The sequence below is a fragment of the Lynx canadensis genome, chromosome X, assembly GCF_007474595.2.
Source record: "Lynx canadensis isolate LIC74 chromosome X, mLynCan4.pri.v2, whole genome shotgun sequence".
Lineage (NCBI taxonomy): Eukaryota > Metazoa > Chordata > Mammalia > Carnivora > Felidae > Lynx > Lynx canadensis.
In genome coordinates, this window is record NC_044321.2 from 44,040,828 (window position 1) to 44,063,476 (window position 22,649).

At 41.0% G+C, this 22,649-nt stretch overlaps 1 protein-coding gene across 2 annotated transcripts; it reads right to left on the reverse strand.

The window, feature by feature from the left end:
• Positions 1-6,608: 6,608 nt before the first annotated feature.
• LOC115507435 (diphosphoinositol polyphosphate phosphohydrolase 3-beta) lies at positions 6,609-11,951 on the reverse strand. 2 transcript variants are annotated; one of them, XM_030305775.1, is made up of 2 exons: positions 11,458-11,951; positions 6,609-7,314 (listed from the first exon to the last, which is right to left on the reverse strand). In XM_030305775.1, coding segments are annotated over exons 1-2 (495 nt in total). In that variant the 3' UTR covers positions 6,609-7,313. The 2 variants fall into 2 exon arrangements, with proteins under 2 accessions (XP_030161635.1, XP_032448058.1); XM_032592167.1 differs by lacking the exon at positions 6,609-7,314 and having other exon boundaries at positions 11,251-11,951.
• Positions 11,952-22,649: the final 10,698 nt, after the last annotated feature.

The following is a 22,649-nucleotide window of genomic DNA, read 5'->3' on the forward strand; positions in this document are numbered from 1 at the left end:
AGATATATGTTACTTTAATTGTTTTATAGTATTGTTCCCTTGCTGCTATTAGTATCCTGGAACACCAGTCCCCTCCTAATTGCTAACTTTTAAGATTCCTATTGTTTTAAACAATGCTCTTTGGCATGAATATTTCTAGGTTCTTTTCCAAATAAATTCAGTCCTTTCAAGCAACGCTGCTGTGCTTAGTTTTCATGGCCTGCCTCTCCTCCTAGGCAGAAACTCCAGACAACTGTACTGGAACAAGAGGTGGGTATAGCAGGCTTCTCCTGCAGTAACACCCCCAACTGGTCACTGGTGGAGATGGCAGTCCATGGTTATTTCAGCTTTCCCTACTTCACCCTACAAATGTATTATGGCAGAGGAGAATGGAATCCTGCTATTCTTGGCCTGTCATGCCTAAGGCTGAGAACTCACTCTGTAATTGGAAGTTAGTCCTCTAGCCTAGGCTTGCCTGTAATAGGAATTCTGCAACATGGGGCTGCAAGGGTACAGAGACACCTGGTGGCCTTCTCCCCTTGGTGTGAAGGCATAACCCTAGAGTAGCAACTGAGGGGATAAGGAGCCCCCATCTTCTTGGGCACATCTATATTTCAGGTAGAGCTTGTACATGGAGCTGGGGGAGATGGAATACCTCAAATGCCACAGACTCTCACTATTTTTGTAGAGATTTACTAGATTTTCTTGAACAAATCTTTATTATTTGCTGTATGCCCTTATGACAAATTCTAGTAACTTTAAGTGTGTGTGTGTGTGTGTGTGTGTGTGTGTAAAATTGTCACCAGTTAAATGGTACTTCACAGGGGGATGGGTCCACCAAGATCCTCACACAACCATTCTGAAGTCCTGAACCCATACTTAAATGTTGATACTCCTCAGGGATCTCTTTGCTGTCCTCTCTACACTCTCTCCTTAGATGAACTTGGGTATACCCACTTCTTCATCTACTGCCCACCTACTGATGACTCCAAAATCTCTACCTCCAGCTCATTCTTCTTTCCTAGACTGCATCTGTGTGCATCTCTGGCCTTTTGGATATCTCCAGGTTAATATCCTTTGGTTACTGGAAACTAACAGTTATAAAATTAACTCATCTATTCTCTGCCCCAGGGAATGGTACCATCAACCCTCTTGCTCTAGTGAGATATATCAGTGATATATCTCTTTCATTTTCAACATCCAGTTAATCAACTCATGCCCCTTTAAACCCTATACATTTCTAAAAGGTATCCACTTCTTTTTTTTTTTAAGTTTATTTATTTTGAGATATAGTGGGACAGGGGCAGAGAGAGGAAGACAGAGAATCCCAAGCAGGCTCTGGTGCAGAGCCTGATGCAGGGCTTGAACCCATGAACTGTGAGATCATGACTGAAGTTGTGCGCTTAACTGTCTGAGCCACCCAGGTGCCCAAAAATGTATCCACTTCTATCAACATGGTCAACATATTAGTTGAGGTCACCATCATTTCTCACTTGGACAATTACCACAATCTCCTCTTTTTTTCAAACAATTTTCTACTCTTCAGACAAAGTGATGTCATGTCTCCTCTCAAATCTCTGACAAGTTGCATAAGACCTTCTATAATCTGGCTTTTTCTTAGCCCATTGTCTTCACCTCTAGATCTTTTCTTCTCTCCACCTTCAGATTATGTTCTAGACATAATAAGCAAGTTCCTGTTCCTAAAAGCACAATATTTTTTAAGTTTATTTATTTTGAGAGAGAGAGAGGGAGAGAGAGAATCCCAAGAAGGCTCTGCATGGTCAGTGCAGAGCCTGATGAAGGGCTCAAACTCACAAACCATGAGATCATGACCTGAACGAAATCTAGAGTCTTATGCTTAACCGACTGAGCCACCCAGGCACCCCTAAAAGTACCATGTTTTTATCCAGCTTCAAGAAGCTCACATCTACTCTTCTCTCTTTTTGGAACACTCTGACTCCCAACTATTTCTCCTAGCTAGGACTATTCATCCTTCAGGTGTCAAGTTACATGGCATTTCCTCTGAGAATCTCTCCCCAAACCCACTAAACTAAGTTAGTTCCCCTACTATGTGCTGGAAGCACCCGCTGAATCCCCACTATCATAAAAAAAAACACTTGGTACATTTTTCTGAGATTTCTTGTTTCATTATCTGTCTCCCCAATACAGTGAGAGCTCTGTGAAGATATGGGCCATGTCTGATTTGCCCAATTAATGTATCTCTAGACGTAACAGAATTCGTAGCCTAAAGTTCTAATAGTTCTGAGTAGTTTATCACAACTAAAGCTCAGTTGTAAGGCTGGAGGTACTAGATAAATATAAGTACTTTCCTATTTATCTACCAGGCTAGATGAAAAAACACAACTAAAAATTTTACTGATTGGAACATGATAGAGAATCTTTTCTTCACATATAGAACATATTAATATTTAATTCAGGATTAGAAAAAGGTAATAATAAATAGATTTGGACAGTGGGATGTTCTTGGGTAGCACAGTGTTCCTGGGAAGGGTTTCCTTGCACTAAATAAGAATACATCCAGGATTGGGTAATTCCTAAAATGTCCACTAGAGAGACAGATGCCATTGATGGTACCATATATAGCATATATAAGTTTCCCTCACTATCTGAAAGTAGAGCATTCCTATGAAACCTTTCCTAAGCTGGCAAAAAGTGGAGAGGCATTTACAATTAAGTTATATGGAAAAAATTTTGAGTGTTCCCAGACCCAAAAAATAACCTCTCTTAGGCTTTTCTGATACCTTAAGACACATCTTGCTAATAGATGTAATGGAGATAAAATACAGATGCTCACAGACACAGTTCAAAGCTATGGTATTTTGATGCAGAGATGCCAAGTATAGTTCCTGGGGAAGGAACTTCATGGGGCCACTCTCACTACTGGGGTGCACGCTGCCCTATAGGGTGTTGCTGCAAAACAAACACTGAACACTATTTTTGCTTTTTTGCCTTAAAAAAAAAAACAAAAGCAAGAATTCTCTTCAGATTTCTTTCATTTAGCAAAAACAGGTACAATAGCCCCTCCTTATCCAGAGGGGATACGTTCCAAGACCCCCAAGTGGATACCTGAAACCATGCATCGTAACAAACCCTATATATATATATATATATATATATATATATATATATATATATATTTTCCTATACATACATACATATAATATATATATATATATTTTCCTATACATACATACATATAATAAAGTTTAATTTATAAGTTAGGCACAGTAAGAGATGAACAATAACTGATAATAAAATACAAGAATTATAACAATATACTACAATAAGTTATGTGAATATGGCCTGTCAAAATATCTTATTGCACTGTACTCACCCTTCATCTTGTGATGAAGTGAGATGATAAAAAGCCTACAGGATGAGATAAAGTGAGGTGACTTATGTAGGCATTGTGATGTAGCATTCGGCTATTATGGACCTTCTGATGAAGGTCAGAAGGATCATCTGTTCCCGGAACGTGGTTGACTGTGGGTAACTAAAACTTTAGAAAGCAAAGCCATGGGGGAGCCTGGGTAGCTCAGACTCCCCCACTCACACACGCGATCTCTCTCTCAAATTAAAAAAAAAGCAAACCCATGGATAATGGGGGGACTACTGTAATAATTAGGTCTTTCATAAAAGAGAAGTGGCCTAATGTGAACTTACGAAAAGTGGAGGATACCTGTACTAAGAATGACTCACGGTCTATTTATGTCTTTGTAACAGCCAAAAAATAAGGTCTAAGTTTGAATGGGTAGACAAAAGGAAAAGGGAGAATTGTTACCAATCTTGTTCTAAGTCCTCTATACCCTCAGTACTGGCCCCAAATAAGTCTAAACTTCCAGAGGTCCTGGCCTGCATCTTCACACTGTTGTTTAGGTTTACATAGGAAAAGGTGTTAAGTCTTGTTGGACCATGGCTGGGTTTTTTGGTTCCCCATGTTTACAATCTTGGAAAAGGTGGAGTACTAAATTCACTCTATATGGTCAGTCCTGTTGTTCTTTGTCTTAATATAGAGCATCAGTTTTGGAGTAATATAAAACTCCATTTCTATCCCCCCAGCCAATCGCATTCTAACCTTTTGATTCTATTAATTTCAGATTCACATCTTTGATTCTGGGACTTTAAATTTGAGATATCTTAAATACTATTTGGAGATTGAGTTGCAGAAAAAGCTTTCCTTTCTCCATGGGTATGGTAAACACTGTACATGACTTAAAACTGCACTCTCAGTTTCTGGTAGTGATGAGGGGAATGGTGGGGGGTGGAAGGACATCCCTAGCTCATTTGGAGTCAGCTTATGGTAGGGAACCAGTTTAACATGGGAACCTAGAAAATATATGACCTGTGAAATAGTTGTAAACTGTGTTTACTACATGCTCCTCATGCAATCTGGTAATCTTCAGTAAAATCTTATTAGAAGTTATGGTCTGGTCTCTTGTGTATTATATGAAATTGGGGAAAGATGAGGGCACATTCTGGAGTAAAAAGGTACAAGAGGCAGAACAGGATTTCATTCTTAGAGTCCAGAGTAGTGGTGTCATTGTTTACCAGTTGAAAACCACTGTGCAGCAACCTCATGAGGATCAGAGGATACAGAGAGAGAGAGAGAGTGATACAGTAGCTTGCTGAGGATCCAGAGAAGACAGAAGGAACTTTCTGGAAAACAAGATAGTAGCAAGCCTACTTTTAGCCAGATTACAACTGTGTGATTTATTAAAGGGGCACCTCCTCTGAATCGATGCCTATCCCCGCACCGCCATTCCCACCAGCTTGTTGAGTAGAAAGTCTGTGTGGGAATTAGGAAACAAACAACCAAAAACCAAACAGGGCTATTGTGTCCCGCATTATGACTTGCTGTGTACAGGGCACGGTCTGGATTTCAGACCCAAGTTTCATGCTATGCCTGCTGTACTTATGCAGGACAGAAGCAGCAAAAATTCCATAATGGCCCTGAGCATTAGCCTAAAAAATTCTGAGGAACAGCAAGGTACCTATGTGGTGGGTGCTTAACAATAAAAGGGGTCATGGATTTTTGAAACTATTCTGGTGGAAGAGGCTCACCTGTGCCATCTGTTTAGGTTACATATATTTATATTTGAAAAGAAAAAGGTTGGAATATGTATACATATACACACATACAAATTTTTCAAATATGGTTATTCTGGGTAGGGGGATCATGTGTGATTTTTTTATTCATGTGTTTTAGAGGGAATTTTCCAAATTTTATGAAATTAAGAAAAAATTAATTTTGTAATCAGAAAAAAATAATTTTTTAAAGATAAGTTGTAGAATGGGAGTGTTATCTCATCAGGAACCTAAGTTTATGTCCATCATTGAGGTTCAAAGTTTTCTGGTCATGTCTGGCATGCTGATGACACTAAAAGTCTTTTTACATGTGGAACTGGGAGACCTTCAAGGAAATAATTCACACTGAGGGAAGAGCAAGTTTGCCAATATGTTTAGCAGGAAGAAAACCTAGGTTTTTGGTGAGGAGGGATGAGTGCCTATCTGGGCTGTAGATTTGTCTTTTAACCAGCCTTCCCTACTTAAGTCTTTGGGATTGCAGGGGCCTACAAATAAACAACAAAGAAATTGTTACTCAATTTTTATTATGGAAAGTTTCAAATATATACAAAAGTATAGAGAAGAGTATAATGAACTCCCAAATATCTGTCACACAGCTTCAAAAATTATCAATTTATTACCAATCTCATTTTATCTATATGCTCATCTACCCCACCCCCAGGTTATTTTGAAGCAAATATCAGTAGCATAATCATTTCATCTGTAAAATTTACAGTACATTTCTCTAAAAGATAAGGATTAAAAAAACATAACCACAGTACCATATCACATCTTAAAAAAACCCAATAAATTGGGAGATGTGCAATTTCAAATTCTGTAAGGATTAAGGAAACAATATATTTCACTGGTACCATGAGTAAAGGTATAACACTAAAACGGAGCTCACATTTTTTGCTTATGTAATTGCTTTATAAATGCAAAAGAAGAAAACTACCATATTAAAGCTACTTTGGGGCCTCTGTATGAAGCTGGGTAAGAGTGTTGACATTACAAACCCCATGGCAAAACTCCATAAAATTATCTCTAAAAATCTTTGTCATTTTTCTTAAAGTTGCTCTCCTGGACACAGTTGACCCAAGTCCTCTCTATATAAATTCTTCATCTTCTATTCCCCCCTACAGAAGACTTTTTTCTTCAATGCCTTTTCTAAGTGACAACAATTTAGCTGACTCTCCTCCACATTCTCATATGCAGAAACCAGGTAGAATGAGAAGCCAGCTGAGTGTGTCAGAAAAGGGGATGAAAATTGGCCAACTGTATCAGTAAGAGAGGCAAAATAAACCTAGGCAAAGTAAGTGGTATAATTAACTTTGGAAACTGCCTGTACCGCAGTTTTTGTTAGCGCTGGCATCAAATAATAGAGTATCCTGAACCTATAAACTGGGAAAAACAATCTTCAAAGGGATGGTAAGATCACATGAAAGAAGTAGTTAGGGCATTGCAAAAACATCAAATATATCATTTTAAAATTTATTTTTATAAAAATTCACAATATTATATTGTGTTCATTGTATTTATTTTATAGTTTTATAGCAAGTGATATTTTTTGAATAACATTTTCAGCAAAGTAACAACAGTACAAAAACACTAAAGTTGTTACACAAAGGACTGGTTCTACAAAATGTTGTCCTTAAATGATGGGGTAAATCTCAAAATGGTGCTAGCCACTTTGTGGTATGACAGAGAATTATGGGTAATAATTCTTGTCCTTGAACAACTTAAAACTGCCTTGAAAAGTTTCTGAAACACCTGATATGGGAAAGCCTCACACTCGGTGCCCACACAGTATATATTCTACTAGCACCAATCGAAAGGGGAATGTTTTGCCACATAGTGATTACAAAATGTGAATTCAAAGAACCTTCAGAGGTGTCAATCAAATTTCAAGTAGTGTTTCATATGCAGAATATGCAAACAGTAAGGAAATGTGGTCTTTGCTCTCAATGATATCACAGTCTAATGGAGAAGGCAGATACATCAAAAAAGCGCAACAATAGGCTATAGGTGCTGAAATCAGAGTCTGTTCATGTACAATAGTACAACAACCAGGGCAAGAAAAGTCAGTGGCATAGACAGGTAAAGAGTGTCCCAAGATACAGGAGGGAAATCAGATGAGCTGTCTCCTTGGAAACATTTTCAGAAACGCTCACCTCCACTTGAAAATTCCATTGATCAGTGGTTCACATCAATGATTCTTTCAAAGCCATCCTGCAGATCTTTGCTGTTCATCTGGAAAAGGAAACCAACGTATAATTAGCAGGCTTATATACTAATTTAAGAACTCCTCCAATTGACAAATTTACAAAGAGTCTATGATCTGCATCACTCTGCATTTGGAAAGCCTTCACAGAATTATCTAATGCAGATGCAATGTGAGTCTAGATCAGCAGCTGAAGGAGTTACCTGTTATATTATGAAAGAAAAAATGCAGGAAAGCAGTGATACTACAAACTTTGCAAAAAGGTGGGTGGTCATGTAAGACATAAAAAATTCTAAATTCCATTTTCTGGACTGTAGGCTTATGGAAATAATTCAGGCTAGTTCTCACCCATCAAAGGGTTTATGGTCTAGCTGCACAACCATGCAAATAAGTACAATAAACTGTTAGAACCATGACACAGAAGAAAGTATCTTATCCCAGTGGTCAGGAAAGTATTCTCATGGTTTATAAAGTATTATTTTTATTATCTCAAATTTTTATAAATTATATATTTAAAAAAACCTGAGCATCAGATAGATAACTTAGCTAAAGTCAGTGTGAGCCAGAACTGGAGCCAGTTTTCAACCCTAAGTCTGTCTGACTTCAAGCCCTAACTGTAGTTTCTATCACACCAAACTCTCTCATAGAAACGTCATGTTTTACTTCTATCACCATAGTGACTTTCCCACTTCTTATAGTACTGTTTGCCCATGAACATTTAAAATCTGCTAAATACAGTGTAACAGTTTATAAGGAAACGACTACCAAGAAAATATTGATAAAACTCTGGTTTTGTCTGGAAGCTCTCCCCCATGGGACATCTGAAAGTAAAAAGCCCTTACTCGGTCAAATATATCTTGTGTGTGTGTGTGTCTGTGTGTGTGTGTGTGTGTGGGTGTGTGTGTGTGTGTGTGTGTACATACAGACATTTCTAGAAAAAAATATACATTATAGACAGAGCACCAATTATTTCCAGTATACTTATGTATTTGTATTAACCTCTAATGTTTTCTCTTTATACATTAGGAAGAATAAACTATTTGACCAGCTGGAAATGTAAGCTATTTATAAAACATACAGAAAAGAAATTTCTGATGCATGTCTGCAAACTTTATCTGTGGAGAGTACTCTTTTCCCTTTTTTATCAAGGGGAGGGCTGAAAAACCAAACAAATAATGTACAAGTGACTTTTTAACACTCTTGGAAGGAAAAAAAAATCCCAACTGTGCATCAATCTTTGGGGCATTGAGGTGATAGAAATTTTCTATGACTACCTCTGGTTGCCTGTTTTGGCATCAGACTCTTGGTCTTAAAGAGTAAAAGAGGATCTCCTTGGACCTTTTAACTATTCTGACAAGGCTAGGCTCCAGAGACTATTTCACAAAAACTACCTAAACGAACCTGACAGTCAATGCTGAAAATATCATGACTTATTCTAGATGTTTCTGTCAAAAAAAAGGAAAGAAAAAAAAAAGCCCACAACATATTTACAGGCTAATAATTCTTAGTAATAGATTAGTATGAATACTGTGCATTTTTGTCTTAGATACTCAAGAACCAAATAAAATGATGCATTATTACCTCTAAGAATAACAAGTTAAGCCTCCAAAGTATTTGTGACAGAATTTCAGGTGGAAGGGATTTTTATCAACAAACTTATCTATAAAATAAAGATCCAATATGTCTGATATGTTAAGGAGGTATTTAAGAATCTTGTTGAAAAACTAGGTTATTGGGAAAAGATATCTTTGGGTCTATTTGAGATTTTATGAATAGTGAAAGTCTGCTTGTTTGAAATCAAATGTGCTCAAAGAGATATACAATATATATCACTTTTAAGGGAAAATAGAAAAATATTCAATAATTATATTTGATCAAACTATATAATTCAAATGAAACTGTCGCTGGTTTTAAAAACTCATATTTAAAAAAAATTTTACTGTTTATTTATTTTTGAGACAGAGTGCAAGCATTGGAGGAGCAGACAGAGGCAGACACAGAATCTGAAGCAGGATCCAGAATCTGAGCTGTCAGCATAGAGCCAAACACAGGGCTTGAACTCCCGAACCATGAGATCATGACCTGAGCCGAAGTCGGATACTTAACCAACCGAGCCACTCACGCGCCCCTTAAAAACTCATTTTTAAATTTACTTTGAGATCATTAGTGCCAAAAATGTTTTGTGAACTGAAACTTGTACTTTATCTGTGCTTAAATTTGTAGGAAGATTTGTTTCCAAAACAGTGGCACCAAACTTTAGAAAGTGCAACAGAACCCACTTTTTAACAGCAATCATATAAACATTTTAATTTGTAGAAGTACAGCGCAAACCAAATGGAGAAAAGTATTTGAGTGTTTTGAAGAGTAAAACACACAAAGAACACAAGAGGGCAGCACAAAAAAGCATACATTCTAAAAGTCATATAAAGTTCAAAAACACAACTATTCTATAGTCTTAAAAGAAGTCAGAGTACTGATTAGGAGTAGAAATGCAATGGGCTTTTGAGTTACAGGTAATGTTAATTTCTTGAACTGGATTCTGGTTACATGCATGTATTCACTATGTAAAAATTGATTAAGCTGTAGTGTTAGAATTTGTACATTGCTCTGTATGTTCTAAAACAGTAAAATATGAATTTCTAACAAAAGGTACCTGTTACACTTTTAGCAGTAATTGTTTTTGAAAACAGGTTGCTTTAACAAATATTTTAAATGTTAAAATTATTTAATTATGCAAATGTTTAAATTCTTTTCTATTTTATACTCATTATTTACTACTGGAATGTTTTAAAAATGTTTAAGTGTTATATATGCCATCACCTTTCCACCCTTAGTATCCTATTCACAAAGTAGGTTGTACTTTTACCTGACTGCTGAATGGCTACGAGAATAAAGGTAGTTTCAGAAGAGAGACCTTTGGAATTTAGGTAAGATTCCTGATTTCAAACAAATATTGAAGCAAATGCAAGAGCTTTTAATTAGATATCTCAAAAAAAGTTTGTCCTGTGACAGAAAACATTTATCCTAAATCTTTAATAGAGATTGTTCAGGTGTCCTGACAGTTTAAGAAGTCTGTACCAGCCAAGTATCAAGAAAGGTACATCACTGGATTGGAATGTAATCACCATATAAATCCCATGCCTATGGTTATTGGTAGTCAGGAAGGTTAACTGGAATGTCCACTCAATTCAAATATGTGAAATAACTTTCTTTCAAAGACTAGTTAATATTGGGAGAACCATGGTTATTCTAGGGTATTAAGAAATGGGCAATGAAGTTGCAAGTTGAACACGAATCACTCCCTACGAATACAGTTTTCATGATAACATGTACACATCAGGATGTGTTTGGCTAACAATACTTATCCAAGAAGATATTCACTGTCTAAAGTAATATTTGTTAAAGTACACTTGGGCTGTATGGGAAATGGCCACTTCAAATAAGCAGCAAAAAATTACCACTGGTGAATTTTTTTTGAAAATCAAATTATGTACCTATGAGTAAAGAAACTTCTGAAAAGGCCAAATTAGATCACATCACTAAACACAAAATTATTGCCCAGTAAGGAAAGACCATAAGATGTGAAATTTCTTAAATATTAAAAAAAAAAAAATCCATCAATGATCTTTAAACCAACTGCCATCACAGAAGGGCTGGCGCTAATGCTGTGAATGAGAAAGGAGGTCAAGAAAAAAAAAAATTAAAGATGCCACACCATCAAGATGTTCAGATTTAAAAGGCCTTCACTACAAAACAAACCGCGAAGCTACGGTACTAAAAATGCACACGTGCATACACACGTGTGTGGAAACGTAAAAGAAAAGAACCCACAGCGTGAACACACTTGTACACACACACACACTAAGAGCTGAGCAAGCGGTTAAGGCACCTTAAAAAAAAAACAACAAACAAACCCACGTGGTTTAGGCTTACCGAAATCTGTTACAGTCCTACGAAGCAGCGATTTTCAAAGCATCTGAAAAACGTGCAAATTGTCTGAAAACAGTGCCTGGCAACTGAGACAGTTTGCAAGCGTGATTCAGAGGTCTGCCAAGGAAACAAAAGAAGCCCCCCTCCTCCCCGAGAGACCGCACTAGGCAGCAGAGGTGCTCCGGGCACTATTTATTCTAAGGTAGGCGGAAAGCAGAAGTCTGTGCAGGAGCGGTACATACTAGGGATCGCTCTGTGGCAGAGACGGGGCCACCGAGTTTCCATTGGTTGGGGAGCCGCCCAGCTTTAGTTTCTCCAGATATTCGGCATGCACGGGCTTGTGGCACTGGAGAACCTTGATCGCATCTTCGATTTTGAACCACTCTCGCTTCCTTCCAATGCTAACCGAATCTTCCCAATCCTCCAGAATCTCGGTGACGGTCAGTACGTACACGTACGTTCTGTGCTTGCGGTCTTGGTTCTGTTCGAAAATGCCCAGGAGCCGGCCTAACTTCCCCTTGACTCCCGCCTCTTCGAACACCTCTCGGACAGCCGCACTGCCCGGCTCCTCCTCGGGCTCCATGCCCCCGCCCGGCACGATCCAGCGGTCCGGGTACCGACTGCTACTCACTAACAGCACCTCGTCCTCGCGCTCGCTCCGGAAGCACAGGCACGCCGCCCGCTTCTTGAACCCCTCCGGGTCGTAGGTGCGCGTCTGGTTGGGCTTGCACTTCATCGTCACGGCCACCCGCTCCCGCCGCTGGCTGCTGCTGGGGTCGCTGTCGCCGCTGCCACCGCAGCCGCCCGAGGTGCCAGAGAGAGAAAGGGCCGAAGAGAGGAGCAGCCAGAGAAAGCGCTCTGGCCAGGAGCCCCGGGAGCCCCGGGTAGATGAGGCAGGGGCGGGGGCGGGGACGGGGGCGGGCGAGATACGTCAGTCAGTTCGTCCCCCGTGCGGCCAGAGGGTCCCGAGCGCCGCCGCCTGACTGGACGAGGCGCCGCCGCCCCCGCGCCCGCGCCGGAGCCGGAGCCCGCGACCCCGGCCCTGCGCCGCCGCCAGCGGGTCCGCCACTCCGCACAGAGCCCACCCGCGACTCCCGCGCGCGCCCCCCTCCCTCCTCAGCCGCCGGGCAGGGGTTGAGCGAGGTGAGGCGCATTCGCGTGCGCGTCCGTGTCCCCATTCACGTGCGCGTTCACGTTGGAGGGCGAGGGGCGGGGGCGGGGGTCTCGCGGCTCCCGCAGCGCGCGCGGCGGCGCCGGGGGCCCACTGCGCAGGCGCCCCGCACCTCGCGGGCTGGGAATCTCCTGCCAGCGGGACTTCGGTTCGCCAATCGCTGCACTGTGACTTGGGCCGGGATCGTTTCCACGTGCGCCTTTTGAGTCGAACTTGGCCGTGGCACGGCCAGACGTTTCTCCTCACCCTGCCCAGCAGGTTGCATGAAACACGTGCACTTATTTTACCCGTGATAAGGTAAAGGGCATCATCACCGTCCATAACAAATGGTACCTCCTTACGTTTTAGGAGGGCCCAGGGTTGTCTAAATGATCCTCAGTATTCCTGGCAAAACAGTACCTAATCTTTGCTGAGTCATAGCATGCCGTTTTATTTCTTCAACGGGTTTGTCTACCTTAAAGGTCAAACAGCCAGTTCGTTTATCAGCAAAATGGGGTTATTTGGGAGTAGCAGAGGAATTGCGATTCGGGACACGCAAAGCGTGGCACACCTTGGACAAGTCTGGAGATCCGAGCAGGGGAACCTTCCTTTGTAGGAAAAAGAGGAAGTTGGGAGGGAGTCCTGCGAAGGAAAAGTCCATCGCAGGAAAACGACAGTTCAGAGTGATGACAGTTTCTCAAGTGGCAGAGTTGTGGTATTTTCTTATTGGCTGAGCTTGTTGCTGGGGCAGGAGAAATTCCTCCTTCCTTCTGCTGGAGTAGGAAAGTAAACTTCTTCCTGCTGGGAATGCAAGGCACTGTTTGTCCTTGTTGGGGTCCACAATTGATTGCAGTGGTAGGGTGTGAAAGCTCCCCCTGCTGGCCTATGGACTCCCGTTTTAATAAGGTTTCCTTGAGGCGCTTGGGTGGCAAGGTCAGTTAAGCCTCCAGCTGTGGATTCCCACTCAGGTCTTGATCTCAAGATGGTGAGACCGAGCCACAGTCTTGCTCTGCGCTGAGTGTAGAGACTGCTTACGATTCTCTCTCTCTCTCCCTCTGCCCTGCTCCCCCCACCCCCCACCGCACTCCCCCCCCCCACCTTCCAAAATGAGGTTTCCTTTGTTCAGGGTGGCAGGTTCTTCACCTTGCCTGGCATGTTGGCACAGCCCATCACTTAACACTTTTCTTGAACCCCTACTGACATCTTTCCTCAGTTTCCTATCAGTAAACTTCTCGCCTACTTGTTTCAGCCCTTTGCACTTGGAGTCCTATTCACCCAACAGCTGCAGAACCACCCCAATTAGCCTTTTATTAAATGCCAACAGTCTCCACCCTCCACCGACTCCACCCTCCTCTCTCTTTCTCATTGAGAAGTACCGCTTGGGGTTTTGGAAAACATGCCTATGGAAATCCCTTCTCATTTTACAATGCGATGTTTACAAGCCTTCTGGGGTGGGCCTCCAACAAGGCCACTTGGTGCTCTGTCACCTCTTTGTGTGCTCAAGCTGTCCTCTTGGCCAGGAAGTGGCCCCTCACAGCCCAATATGTAACAACCCCAAAGGCTTCCCCCACTTTTTCATTTTTTCTTACTGTTTCCCTGCTCTAACAGTAGCCTTATGGAGAAGGCCTCTGATGTCCCCCAACTTTTGCCATACTGCAACTTAGGCATCTCTGCCTCTCTCTTACCCACAGACGCTCTGCTGGCATCAAGCAAGCAGGATCTTGAAAACTCACTTTTCCAGTGAAAGAATCCCTGCATCAAAGGGAAACTGAATCTGAAATGTAAGTGCAAAGTACTGAGGAAACATACAGCCCCAGTTTTAAATAACAAGTTAGATCAGCTTTCCAGGGTCTGCTCTACTCCATTTATACCCAGAATAGCTCATACAAACGATCCTGTTCCCAGTGGCAACAGACACCTGTGATATCTAGAGCATAATATGACACAAATGTGTGGGTTGCATATGAAGAAAATGGTAGAATGGAGACATAAAGAGAATGACTTCAACCAATAGAGATACTACTACTACTGACCATATTTTAAGGATAAATGGACGATGAAAGAACATTTGAAGGAATGTGACACCCTGTAATTAAAAACAAACTGGGAAAATAGATATTAGAAGGTTGTAGTCCTCAGTGTGTCTAATACACAAATACACCAGTGATGTTGAACAACTAGAAAAAAATTCCATCACAATCAGGATTTAGGCAAATATACCTATTATCACCAATATTATTAAAGCTCGCTTTAGATCGTTGTTCCAGTGCAATTAGATTGTAAAGAGAAAAAAAAAAGTATTGTTTTAGTAAAGAAGACAACATTTTCATTATTTCCAAGCGATGGGAATATATTCTTGGGAAAAGCCTAAGAAATGATATAAAAGTGAATTCCTTTAAGTGGTAGAATGAAATACTAATATTGAAAATACCAAAGCTTTCATGTATGCCAGCAATAATCATATAGAAAATATAATGGGGAAATGATGGCATTCATAGTAGCAGTTATCAGCCACCACACAATACATAAAATACCAAGGGATCCTGAACAGCGTAGGTAAAGACATTGTAGTAGGAAATGATAGAACTTGGACTCAGCTTTGAAAGATGATTTGAATGAATCAAGAGGAACTCTAGCAAAGCTGGGAGATTGGGCTGGTGTCTGCGGGAAGGGGTGGCCCAACTCGGCCCCAGCCACATCACAAGTTCCTTCACTATTACCAGTACCTATCTCCTTGTCCTTGTCTCAGCAGAGGTGCTGCCTTCTAGTCTAGTCCATCACTTGCACATCAGAGTGTGCCTATGCAGTAGGCTTCTGTTGGAGGCATATTTTTTTGGAAGGGAGAGTAGAGCAACTTTATAGTATGGAGAGAGGTACAGGCTGGGTTCCTACTGGCAAAGTCATAGCACACTTCTGGATAAAGAGATCCACAGCTTACAGATTTAGTACAATTCCAGAATGTTTTCAAATGTGTTTTTTTTTTTAGAATTTCATACAATGATTTTATTATTCACCTGTTAGAGAATAGGGCAAGATAGCTTTGATTTTTTTCTATAGAAGAATAAAAATCCTTTTCGAGAGACTGCATTCTAGTATCTGGTGTACCCATAGTTAACTATTTTTCTGATGATAAACATGGTCATTTCACAAACTATTTTAACAGTAGACTGTTACAGTAACAACTGTAATATGTGAATGCCTGCCTGTATCTCCTCCCACATTGTCCTTGGCCTTGGCGAGGAAATTCGCTATGTCCAATGGAACAATAGCAAGTGTGAAGCAAGCAGAGAATTGAAAACTGCTTGCACACCGGAGTTTGCCCTCTCTTGCTGCTCTTGACACAAGATAACAAGAAGCATGAGTTAGGTGGGTGATGAGAGACCCGGGGCCCATGCATCCCCTTCACCATAGCTGACAGTGAACCAGTTGCCAGAAATGTGGGTGGGTGAAGCCGTCATAGACCATCTAGCCCCCAGCAGAGCCTTCTAGCAGACAGGGCACTGACCACAGATGCATAAACAGACCTTCTGAGAACAGCAAAAGGTCCACTCAGCTAAGCCCAGCTGAAATTGTCGAGCTGCGGAATTGTGACCAAAAGAATTGGTTGTTTACAGTCACTAGATTTTGGATGGTTTGTTGTGCATCAGAAACTGGCTGGTACAACCAGTAACTGCCACCCATCAAAATACAACCAAAAACAAAAGAGAGGGAAAATAAGGTTCATAGTGGAAATTTAACCTCTGCTTGGAAAGGTTGACAGTGAACTTGCCCTGGAAAGGGATGAATTAAAACCTGATAGTTGTCGAGGACAGTCTGTATGCCAAGCCCTGTGTTGATCTCTGTATCCTATTTAACTAACAGCCCATTAAATCTTAAAGAGGAGGTTACTAGTTGCAATTCATAGAAGAGAAAGACTTAGAGTGCAGTTTGTATTTGAATTCAAGCCTTCGTGTCTCTACAGCCTGTGCTCTCACAACATCACCATGTCTTATCAAAAGGATTATTTTTGCCAAGAGCTATGGTTTGTTGTGTCATTTTTTGATGATGTTCAGAGTTGACTTCTTATGTAAGGTGTTCATTTGCTAAGAGTCACTGGGTTCAAAGAAAGGTATTTTCCATTTCCCGCACAATATAGGGAAAAGAACACCTGAGTGCCTACCTCACTCCCAGCAATCAAGTGTGTCACCTTGACATGTTACTTGACAACTTGAAGTTCAATAACTTCTACACACAGAAAATGGAATTAAGTGATACAGAATAGAAGATATTCTATTTTGTCATCACTCTAGACATTGCTTTTGATTTATTGATGGTCTGATTGTTTTTACACACTTAATATTTATCTACTAACAAACCTGAACAATGAGTATCAAAATTCCCCTTCAACAGATTAAGAAACAGGCTGAGATGGGTTTAAGTAAGACAGTAAGTGAGGGAGCCAAGGTTCACACCTTGGTCTGTCTGACTCTAGAGGTAATCCCCTTCCTTTCACTGTGACAAATTTCACGTATGTTGAGAGTTGCTGAGATGCACAGTACGTGCCATTCCTGTGGTACAGACTTACTCTTCTCTCCTTTTTTTTTCCTTCCAGGAAGACCCAGGCACCCAGGAGAACATAGCTGCTCTGTAATGTTCTAACACTGGGGGGATCTGTTCTGAGACCAACAGTCCGATACATATTTCTGCCTTTTTTCTCAGGTAGGAAGGAGCAGGCAGATGGGAAAGTGACAGCAACATGAGAAGCATCGTTGTGGAAAGTCGAGCACCTTACTTAGTGAGATGATAGATTACAATTCTAAGAGAGATGGGCTCTCCAGACCCGCTGTTTCCTGGGATAGAGAATGTTACAGACATTCCCAGAGCCTTTTAGTACCCACAGCTGGAACCAGCTTTCAGGCGAGCGACCACAATATACCTGAAAAGATTGCAAGATGTATTAAAGGGAGAGGAGCATGATTCAGTTGGTTAATAACGTGTCTGACTCTTGGTTTTGGCTCGGGTCATGATCTTACGGTTTCATGAGTTTGAGTCTGAGTCCTGCTCTGTGATGGCAGCATGAAGCCTTCTTAAGAATCTCTCGCTCCCTCTATCTCTGCCCCTCCCCTACTCGCGCTGTCTCTGTCTTTCTCAAAATAAATAAGTAAACTTAAAAAAAAAAAAGATGTACTAAAGTAAATCGTTTCAGTGATTTTAGTAGTAGTCAATGAGAGAAACATACAGTGTTTTAGAAATCAAATGACCTAGAATTTTAAATCTGGCTCTTTCAAGTAGTTATGCAGCCTTTAGCAAGAGACTATTTCTGACTATGTTATTTCTCGTCTGTGAAGTGGGGATTACAAATGTACCTACTTCACCAACCTCACATTGCCTGGAAAGATATTCCTGACCATGTGTGCTCACCCTCCCTTTACACTGGGATTAAATTATCTCCCTCTTTTTCTTCCTTTCCAGGCTCCCTTGACGTTAATTCTGTCATCACTCTAATCAAGGAGCTCTGTAATGATTGGCCTGTGTGTTTGTAAGAAATTTCAAGACTGGGAGCCAACCTGAAGCATACCTGTTGCCCCTGAGTCAGCACAGTGCCTGGAACTTGGTGTCCAGGAGGGATTCAAAATACATTGTTTGAGCGAGAGAGTGTGCCAGAAGCTACGTGGATCAAAGGCCAGTTATTACTGTACCTGTTAACTCTTTATCGGTGATAGAAAGTGAAAGATGGGTGAACATAGGTATCTCCACATTGCAGAGGTTGGGTGAGTTGTGTCTTTCAAATCACTCCCCATGTGTTCCCAGAGTCTTTGCTTCTTTGTGTATCTTGGATGCTCTGTTTTTCCCTCAAATACAGAATTGGCTTCATAGTGTGTCTGTGCTCGAAAATTCAGTAAAATCTCCCAAATACAAAGTGATCTGAGCAAAAAATACCTCTCAAATTTTTCCCTTTGATCCATGAGTGTATCACAGGGTAAATACAGGACTTTTACTTCTGTGTTCTGTGAGTAATGGCACAGATGGGCAACCAAGGGCGTGAACACAAAGATGAATGGATGTCAAATCCAGGTGAGTCCTTCCGTTCTCTCCAAGAGGCAGCACTCCTTTATTTCTCCTGCTTCTTTGGTCACTACCTCTAGTTCCCTGACTGCTCTGTCTCTCCTTTTCACTGACATTGTCCCTGTGCATTCTTCTCATTCAGCACCTAAACCCTTTCTAGTGTTCCTCTGTCACGTGTCAGAGTGGAATGCTAAATCCTCAGGAAGGAACTGTAAGCACCCTCCACCCCTATTGTATATTGCTAAGTGCATTCATCTCCCCCCCCCACCCCATATTCCTGATCCCCTTTACCTTGGCCTGAATTGCCTCTTAGTTACACTTATCACCCAAAACACTGTGTTATTTACTTGTTTATTATGTTGATTGCTTATTTCTCTCTCCTCCCCCCACCGTAGCTCCTGCTTGACTAGAACCTCTTGATCTTAGGAATCTTTGTCTCTTGCCCACTGGGCAAAAGCAGCTCAGAACATTGCTGAGCACACATTGTAGTCATCCGGACCCTATCTGTTGGTATAATGGACCTATCTGTCTCCCTTGCTACATTGTGACACCCTTGAAGGCAAGGGCCATGTTTCATTGTTCTTTGTCAGTCCACCATCCAGAACAATTTCTGATACAAGTGGAAAGGCATCGCTGAATATTTGTTGAATTAATTAGTTAATTGATCCTTTGAAAGTGACACTGGTAGGGCAAACATTCTGTTTCCAAACTGCAGTTATTCTAGTAGGTGCCATTGGTGTCAGCACCATGTATGTATCAGCTGCCATGCTAACTAGGCTAGTCAGCTGGGAGATGTCTGCTGGCTAGAAGTCTGCCTCATTTTTTGTGGATCCCTCATAGGGCTAGCACTGTTCTTCCTGCACAGCAGGATGTAGAGTGGTGTTTCCAGATCTTTGTCATTCATCACTGGATGGCTTTATCTGTGCAGGACATGTACCATAATTTACATAATATGTTTCAAAATAAAACTGTATCTTTGGGAATAAAAGATAATTATATAATTAAACAGACAAAATGAAGGCAATGAACTGATGTAGTTGAAATAAATGTTGAGGTTCATGTTAAGTAATAGTGTACATAATGATGGCCACTGCACTAGGCTCTTCATTGATCTTTCATTTGATCCTACAAAAAAATGCTTCAAAGGAAATATCCTCATTCCTATTTCTCTTTTTCAGGGAAGATATTGAGATCAAGGACATAGTGGAAATTGCCCAGGATCTGAAAGCTAATGGTAGCTACATGAGGTGGAAACGTGGGGCTCATTGATGATAACACCCCAGAAAGTCTGCAGTGGAGGCCGACCCTGCTTAACTTGCCCCCAGCAGTCCTGTTTGTTCCCCTTCCATTTTCTGCTGTTTCACCTCCACCATTTCATCCACCATTTCATCGTGTCTGCCAGCATTTCAGAAGCCCTCTTCCCAGGAATCTGTCCCCTGCTTCTTTGGCACAGTGTTGATATATTCAACACTGGTTCTGGTTGTGGCAGATGAAAGTTGACTGTTTTGCGTCCTTCTGAAGGAACAGAGTAATTGTGATTTATAACTCTTTCATGACTTTTGATGATTGTGGATCCTGAGGAAGGTCCTTGGCTGCAGAGCTGGTTTCCTTGTGCAAGAACCCTATTCTTAAAACAAACAAACAAACAAACAAACAAACAAAAACCCTATTTTTGGCAGGACGCCCTTCTCTTCCACAAAGGTATCAGACCTGCCCAGGAGGAAAGATAGCTTCCTTATCAATGACACTGAGCACCCACAGGCCCGGACACCAGGAGACCAGTTCCCCCAGAGGCAAAACAGGTTTCTCAGGGTCACCGAGCTGTTCCACAAATTTCATAGGCTCCTTAGATAAAGATAACAAGGCACATGCAAATGATGTTTGGCATCAATTTGGGAAAAGGAAAACAGCTGCATCCCTTCTTTCAGAGTAAAAGCTTTGAGTACCCCCAGTAAAATCAGCCTGTGTGGAAAGATGCACCGTTAGAGAGCACTGTGGTAGAGTAGCTATGACCAGGGGTTCTGAGCCAAGCACTTTCTCTGAAATTTGATATTGTTAAGAAAACGGCATTTCCTTTTCTTTTTTTCCATCTTCCTTTGGGTTACTTACTTCAAGGCAAGTTAAAAAATTATTGGTTTTGTTCTTTTTCCCAAAGTACAATATTGTATCTCCTAGTAGAGGACACCAATTAGACTCTTAGCTTCTGAAGTTCACTTTAACTTTGATCAAATAGCTTTTTCTACCAGCCTACATCTCAAAGGAAGTATCCTGGATTTGTTGCTTTGGATGAACTTTCTGATGTCTATAATTCTTAAAATCCTCATAAAGGAATCCTACTTGGTTTTTTGTTTCTTAGCTACTATAACAGAAGACCCAATAAAAGCTCTTCGAGGGCCTACCATGTTTCAGGTCTTTTGCTTATCTTGCTGATAATTGTCATACAATTCCTATGACATAAGTACCGTTACTCCAATTTCACAAATGAGGATATTGAAGCCCAGAAAGATAGATACGTTGGCCCTGACACGTGAGTAGAGTGGCAGAGCTGACATTTAGGACTGCAGTCACAATCCATTGACTGCATTGGTCAGCGTATCCTGACATTTAAAAAAAAAATGAAAAAAAAAATTTGTGTTTGTGAAAGTCATCGTTAATTAAAACATTCTCTACTATTGTGATGTTATCACTCTATTTTACTTTTAGAGTTTTGCTCTTGCAAGTAATACTTTTCCTTTACATGAAATACTAAGTTTATAACATTACAGTTGGGGGTGGCAGATATGGAAAGGCGTAGACATGACTAAGTCCTGGGAATTGTTGCTGTAAGCTATATTGTGTGATGAAAAGTATGCTATGTGCTATGTAGAGGCACATGGACAGATGGACCAGATTTCTATTCCCCCAACACATCCCACCTTCTAGAAGGGTTTGCATGGCACCTGACACTCAAAAGCCACACGTATGGTACTAATATAGAAAGCATCTACTGCACTACATCCAGACTGGAAGTGGGTGTTTTTGCTGTCAATGTTTCTGTGTGAAATAGATGAATTCAACAAACCTTCAATGCCTACCATGTTTCATGCAGTGTGCTTCATACAAGATATGCAAAGAAGAAATAAAACATGGTTCCAGCACTTAAGTACATTATAGGATAAAAAACAAAAAGTGGAATGTAATTTGTGAATTAGAAGTCACCACAGGGTACATTTGCAGTGCGGAACAGGAAAAGAGGAAGAGGAGAGAAAGAATTGGACTGAGAAAGAATAAAGGCAATAGGAGCAGGAGTCCGATCAGGGGAACTCAGTCCTTGGGACTGTGAACATGCATGCCTGTAGCTGAAAATTGCAGTCTTTGGGGACTCACAGACTTGATTCCATGTTCCTGAATGTACATAATTTTCACCAAAACAATAATCACATTACCAGTCTTATATTTATTGATTAATTTCTTCAGTTAAATTTCTTGATATGTGTGTTTTTTGTGTATAGATCAGTTTGCATTTGCAAAGCCTAGGGGAATTGCAGAACTTCTCCGACCGAGAGGACGTTTCAGAAACTGAGAGATTATTAGAAAGGCCGACACTGATTATAAGGCCTGGAGGTCATACACTAGTACTAGAAGCTATTGAGCATAGGGAACTGAGATGAAAGTCAGAAAATCCGTATGTCCCACACACTGTGGAAGGCTCTGGGATTAGAGGGATCATTCAAGCTGATCCAGCTGTCTTAGTACAGAAAATCATGCAGGCAGATCTTAACCCCAGGGATCCGTAAAGATTTGTCAACATTGTTTATCAAGGAAGTGTTTTACACACACACACACACACACACACACACACACCTAACAAATTAGAATTCTGGAACTCAGCTGGGATCACAGAGTGCTGGAGCCAGTCTGTCTGACTCTAAAGCCTCAAAGAATGTCTATGACATCAGACCCTTTTTCATAATAATCTATTTGAAATTAATTCAGAGCCACTACCTGCAATTCCCCTGGCTGTGCATGTCAGTTGTTGCCCCATAAGGGATCCTTGGAACTTAATGTTCTGCCTTATCTGAAGGGCAGGGGCTGAATGGGCAGCTCTAGCGTGCAAGTCCTTCACACTGAGTATGGCACACATCTTGCCAGGAAATGTCCTCGTTGTTACTGTCACACTTCAAGCTGTCTGTTCTTGCCTCTAAATTGCAATTAGTTTTTACTACACAAGAATTAGAATTCTCTGCACTGTGACTCTGG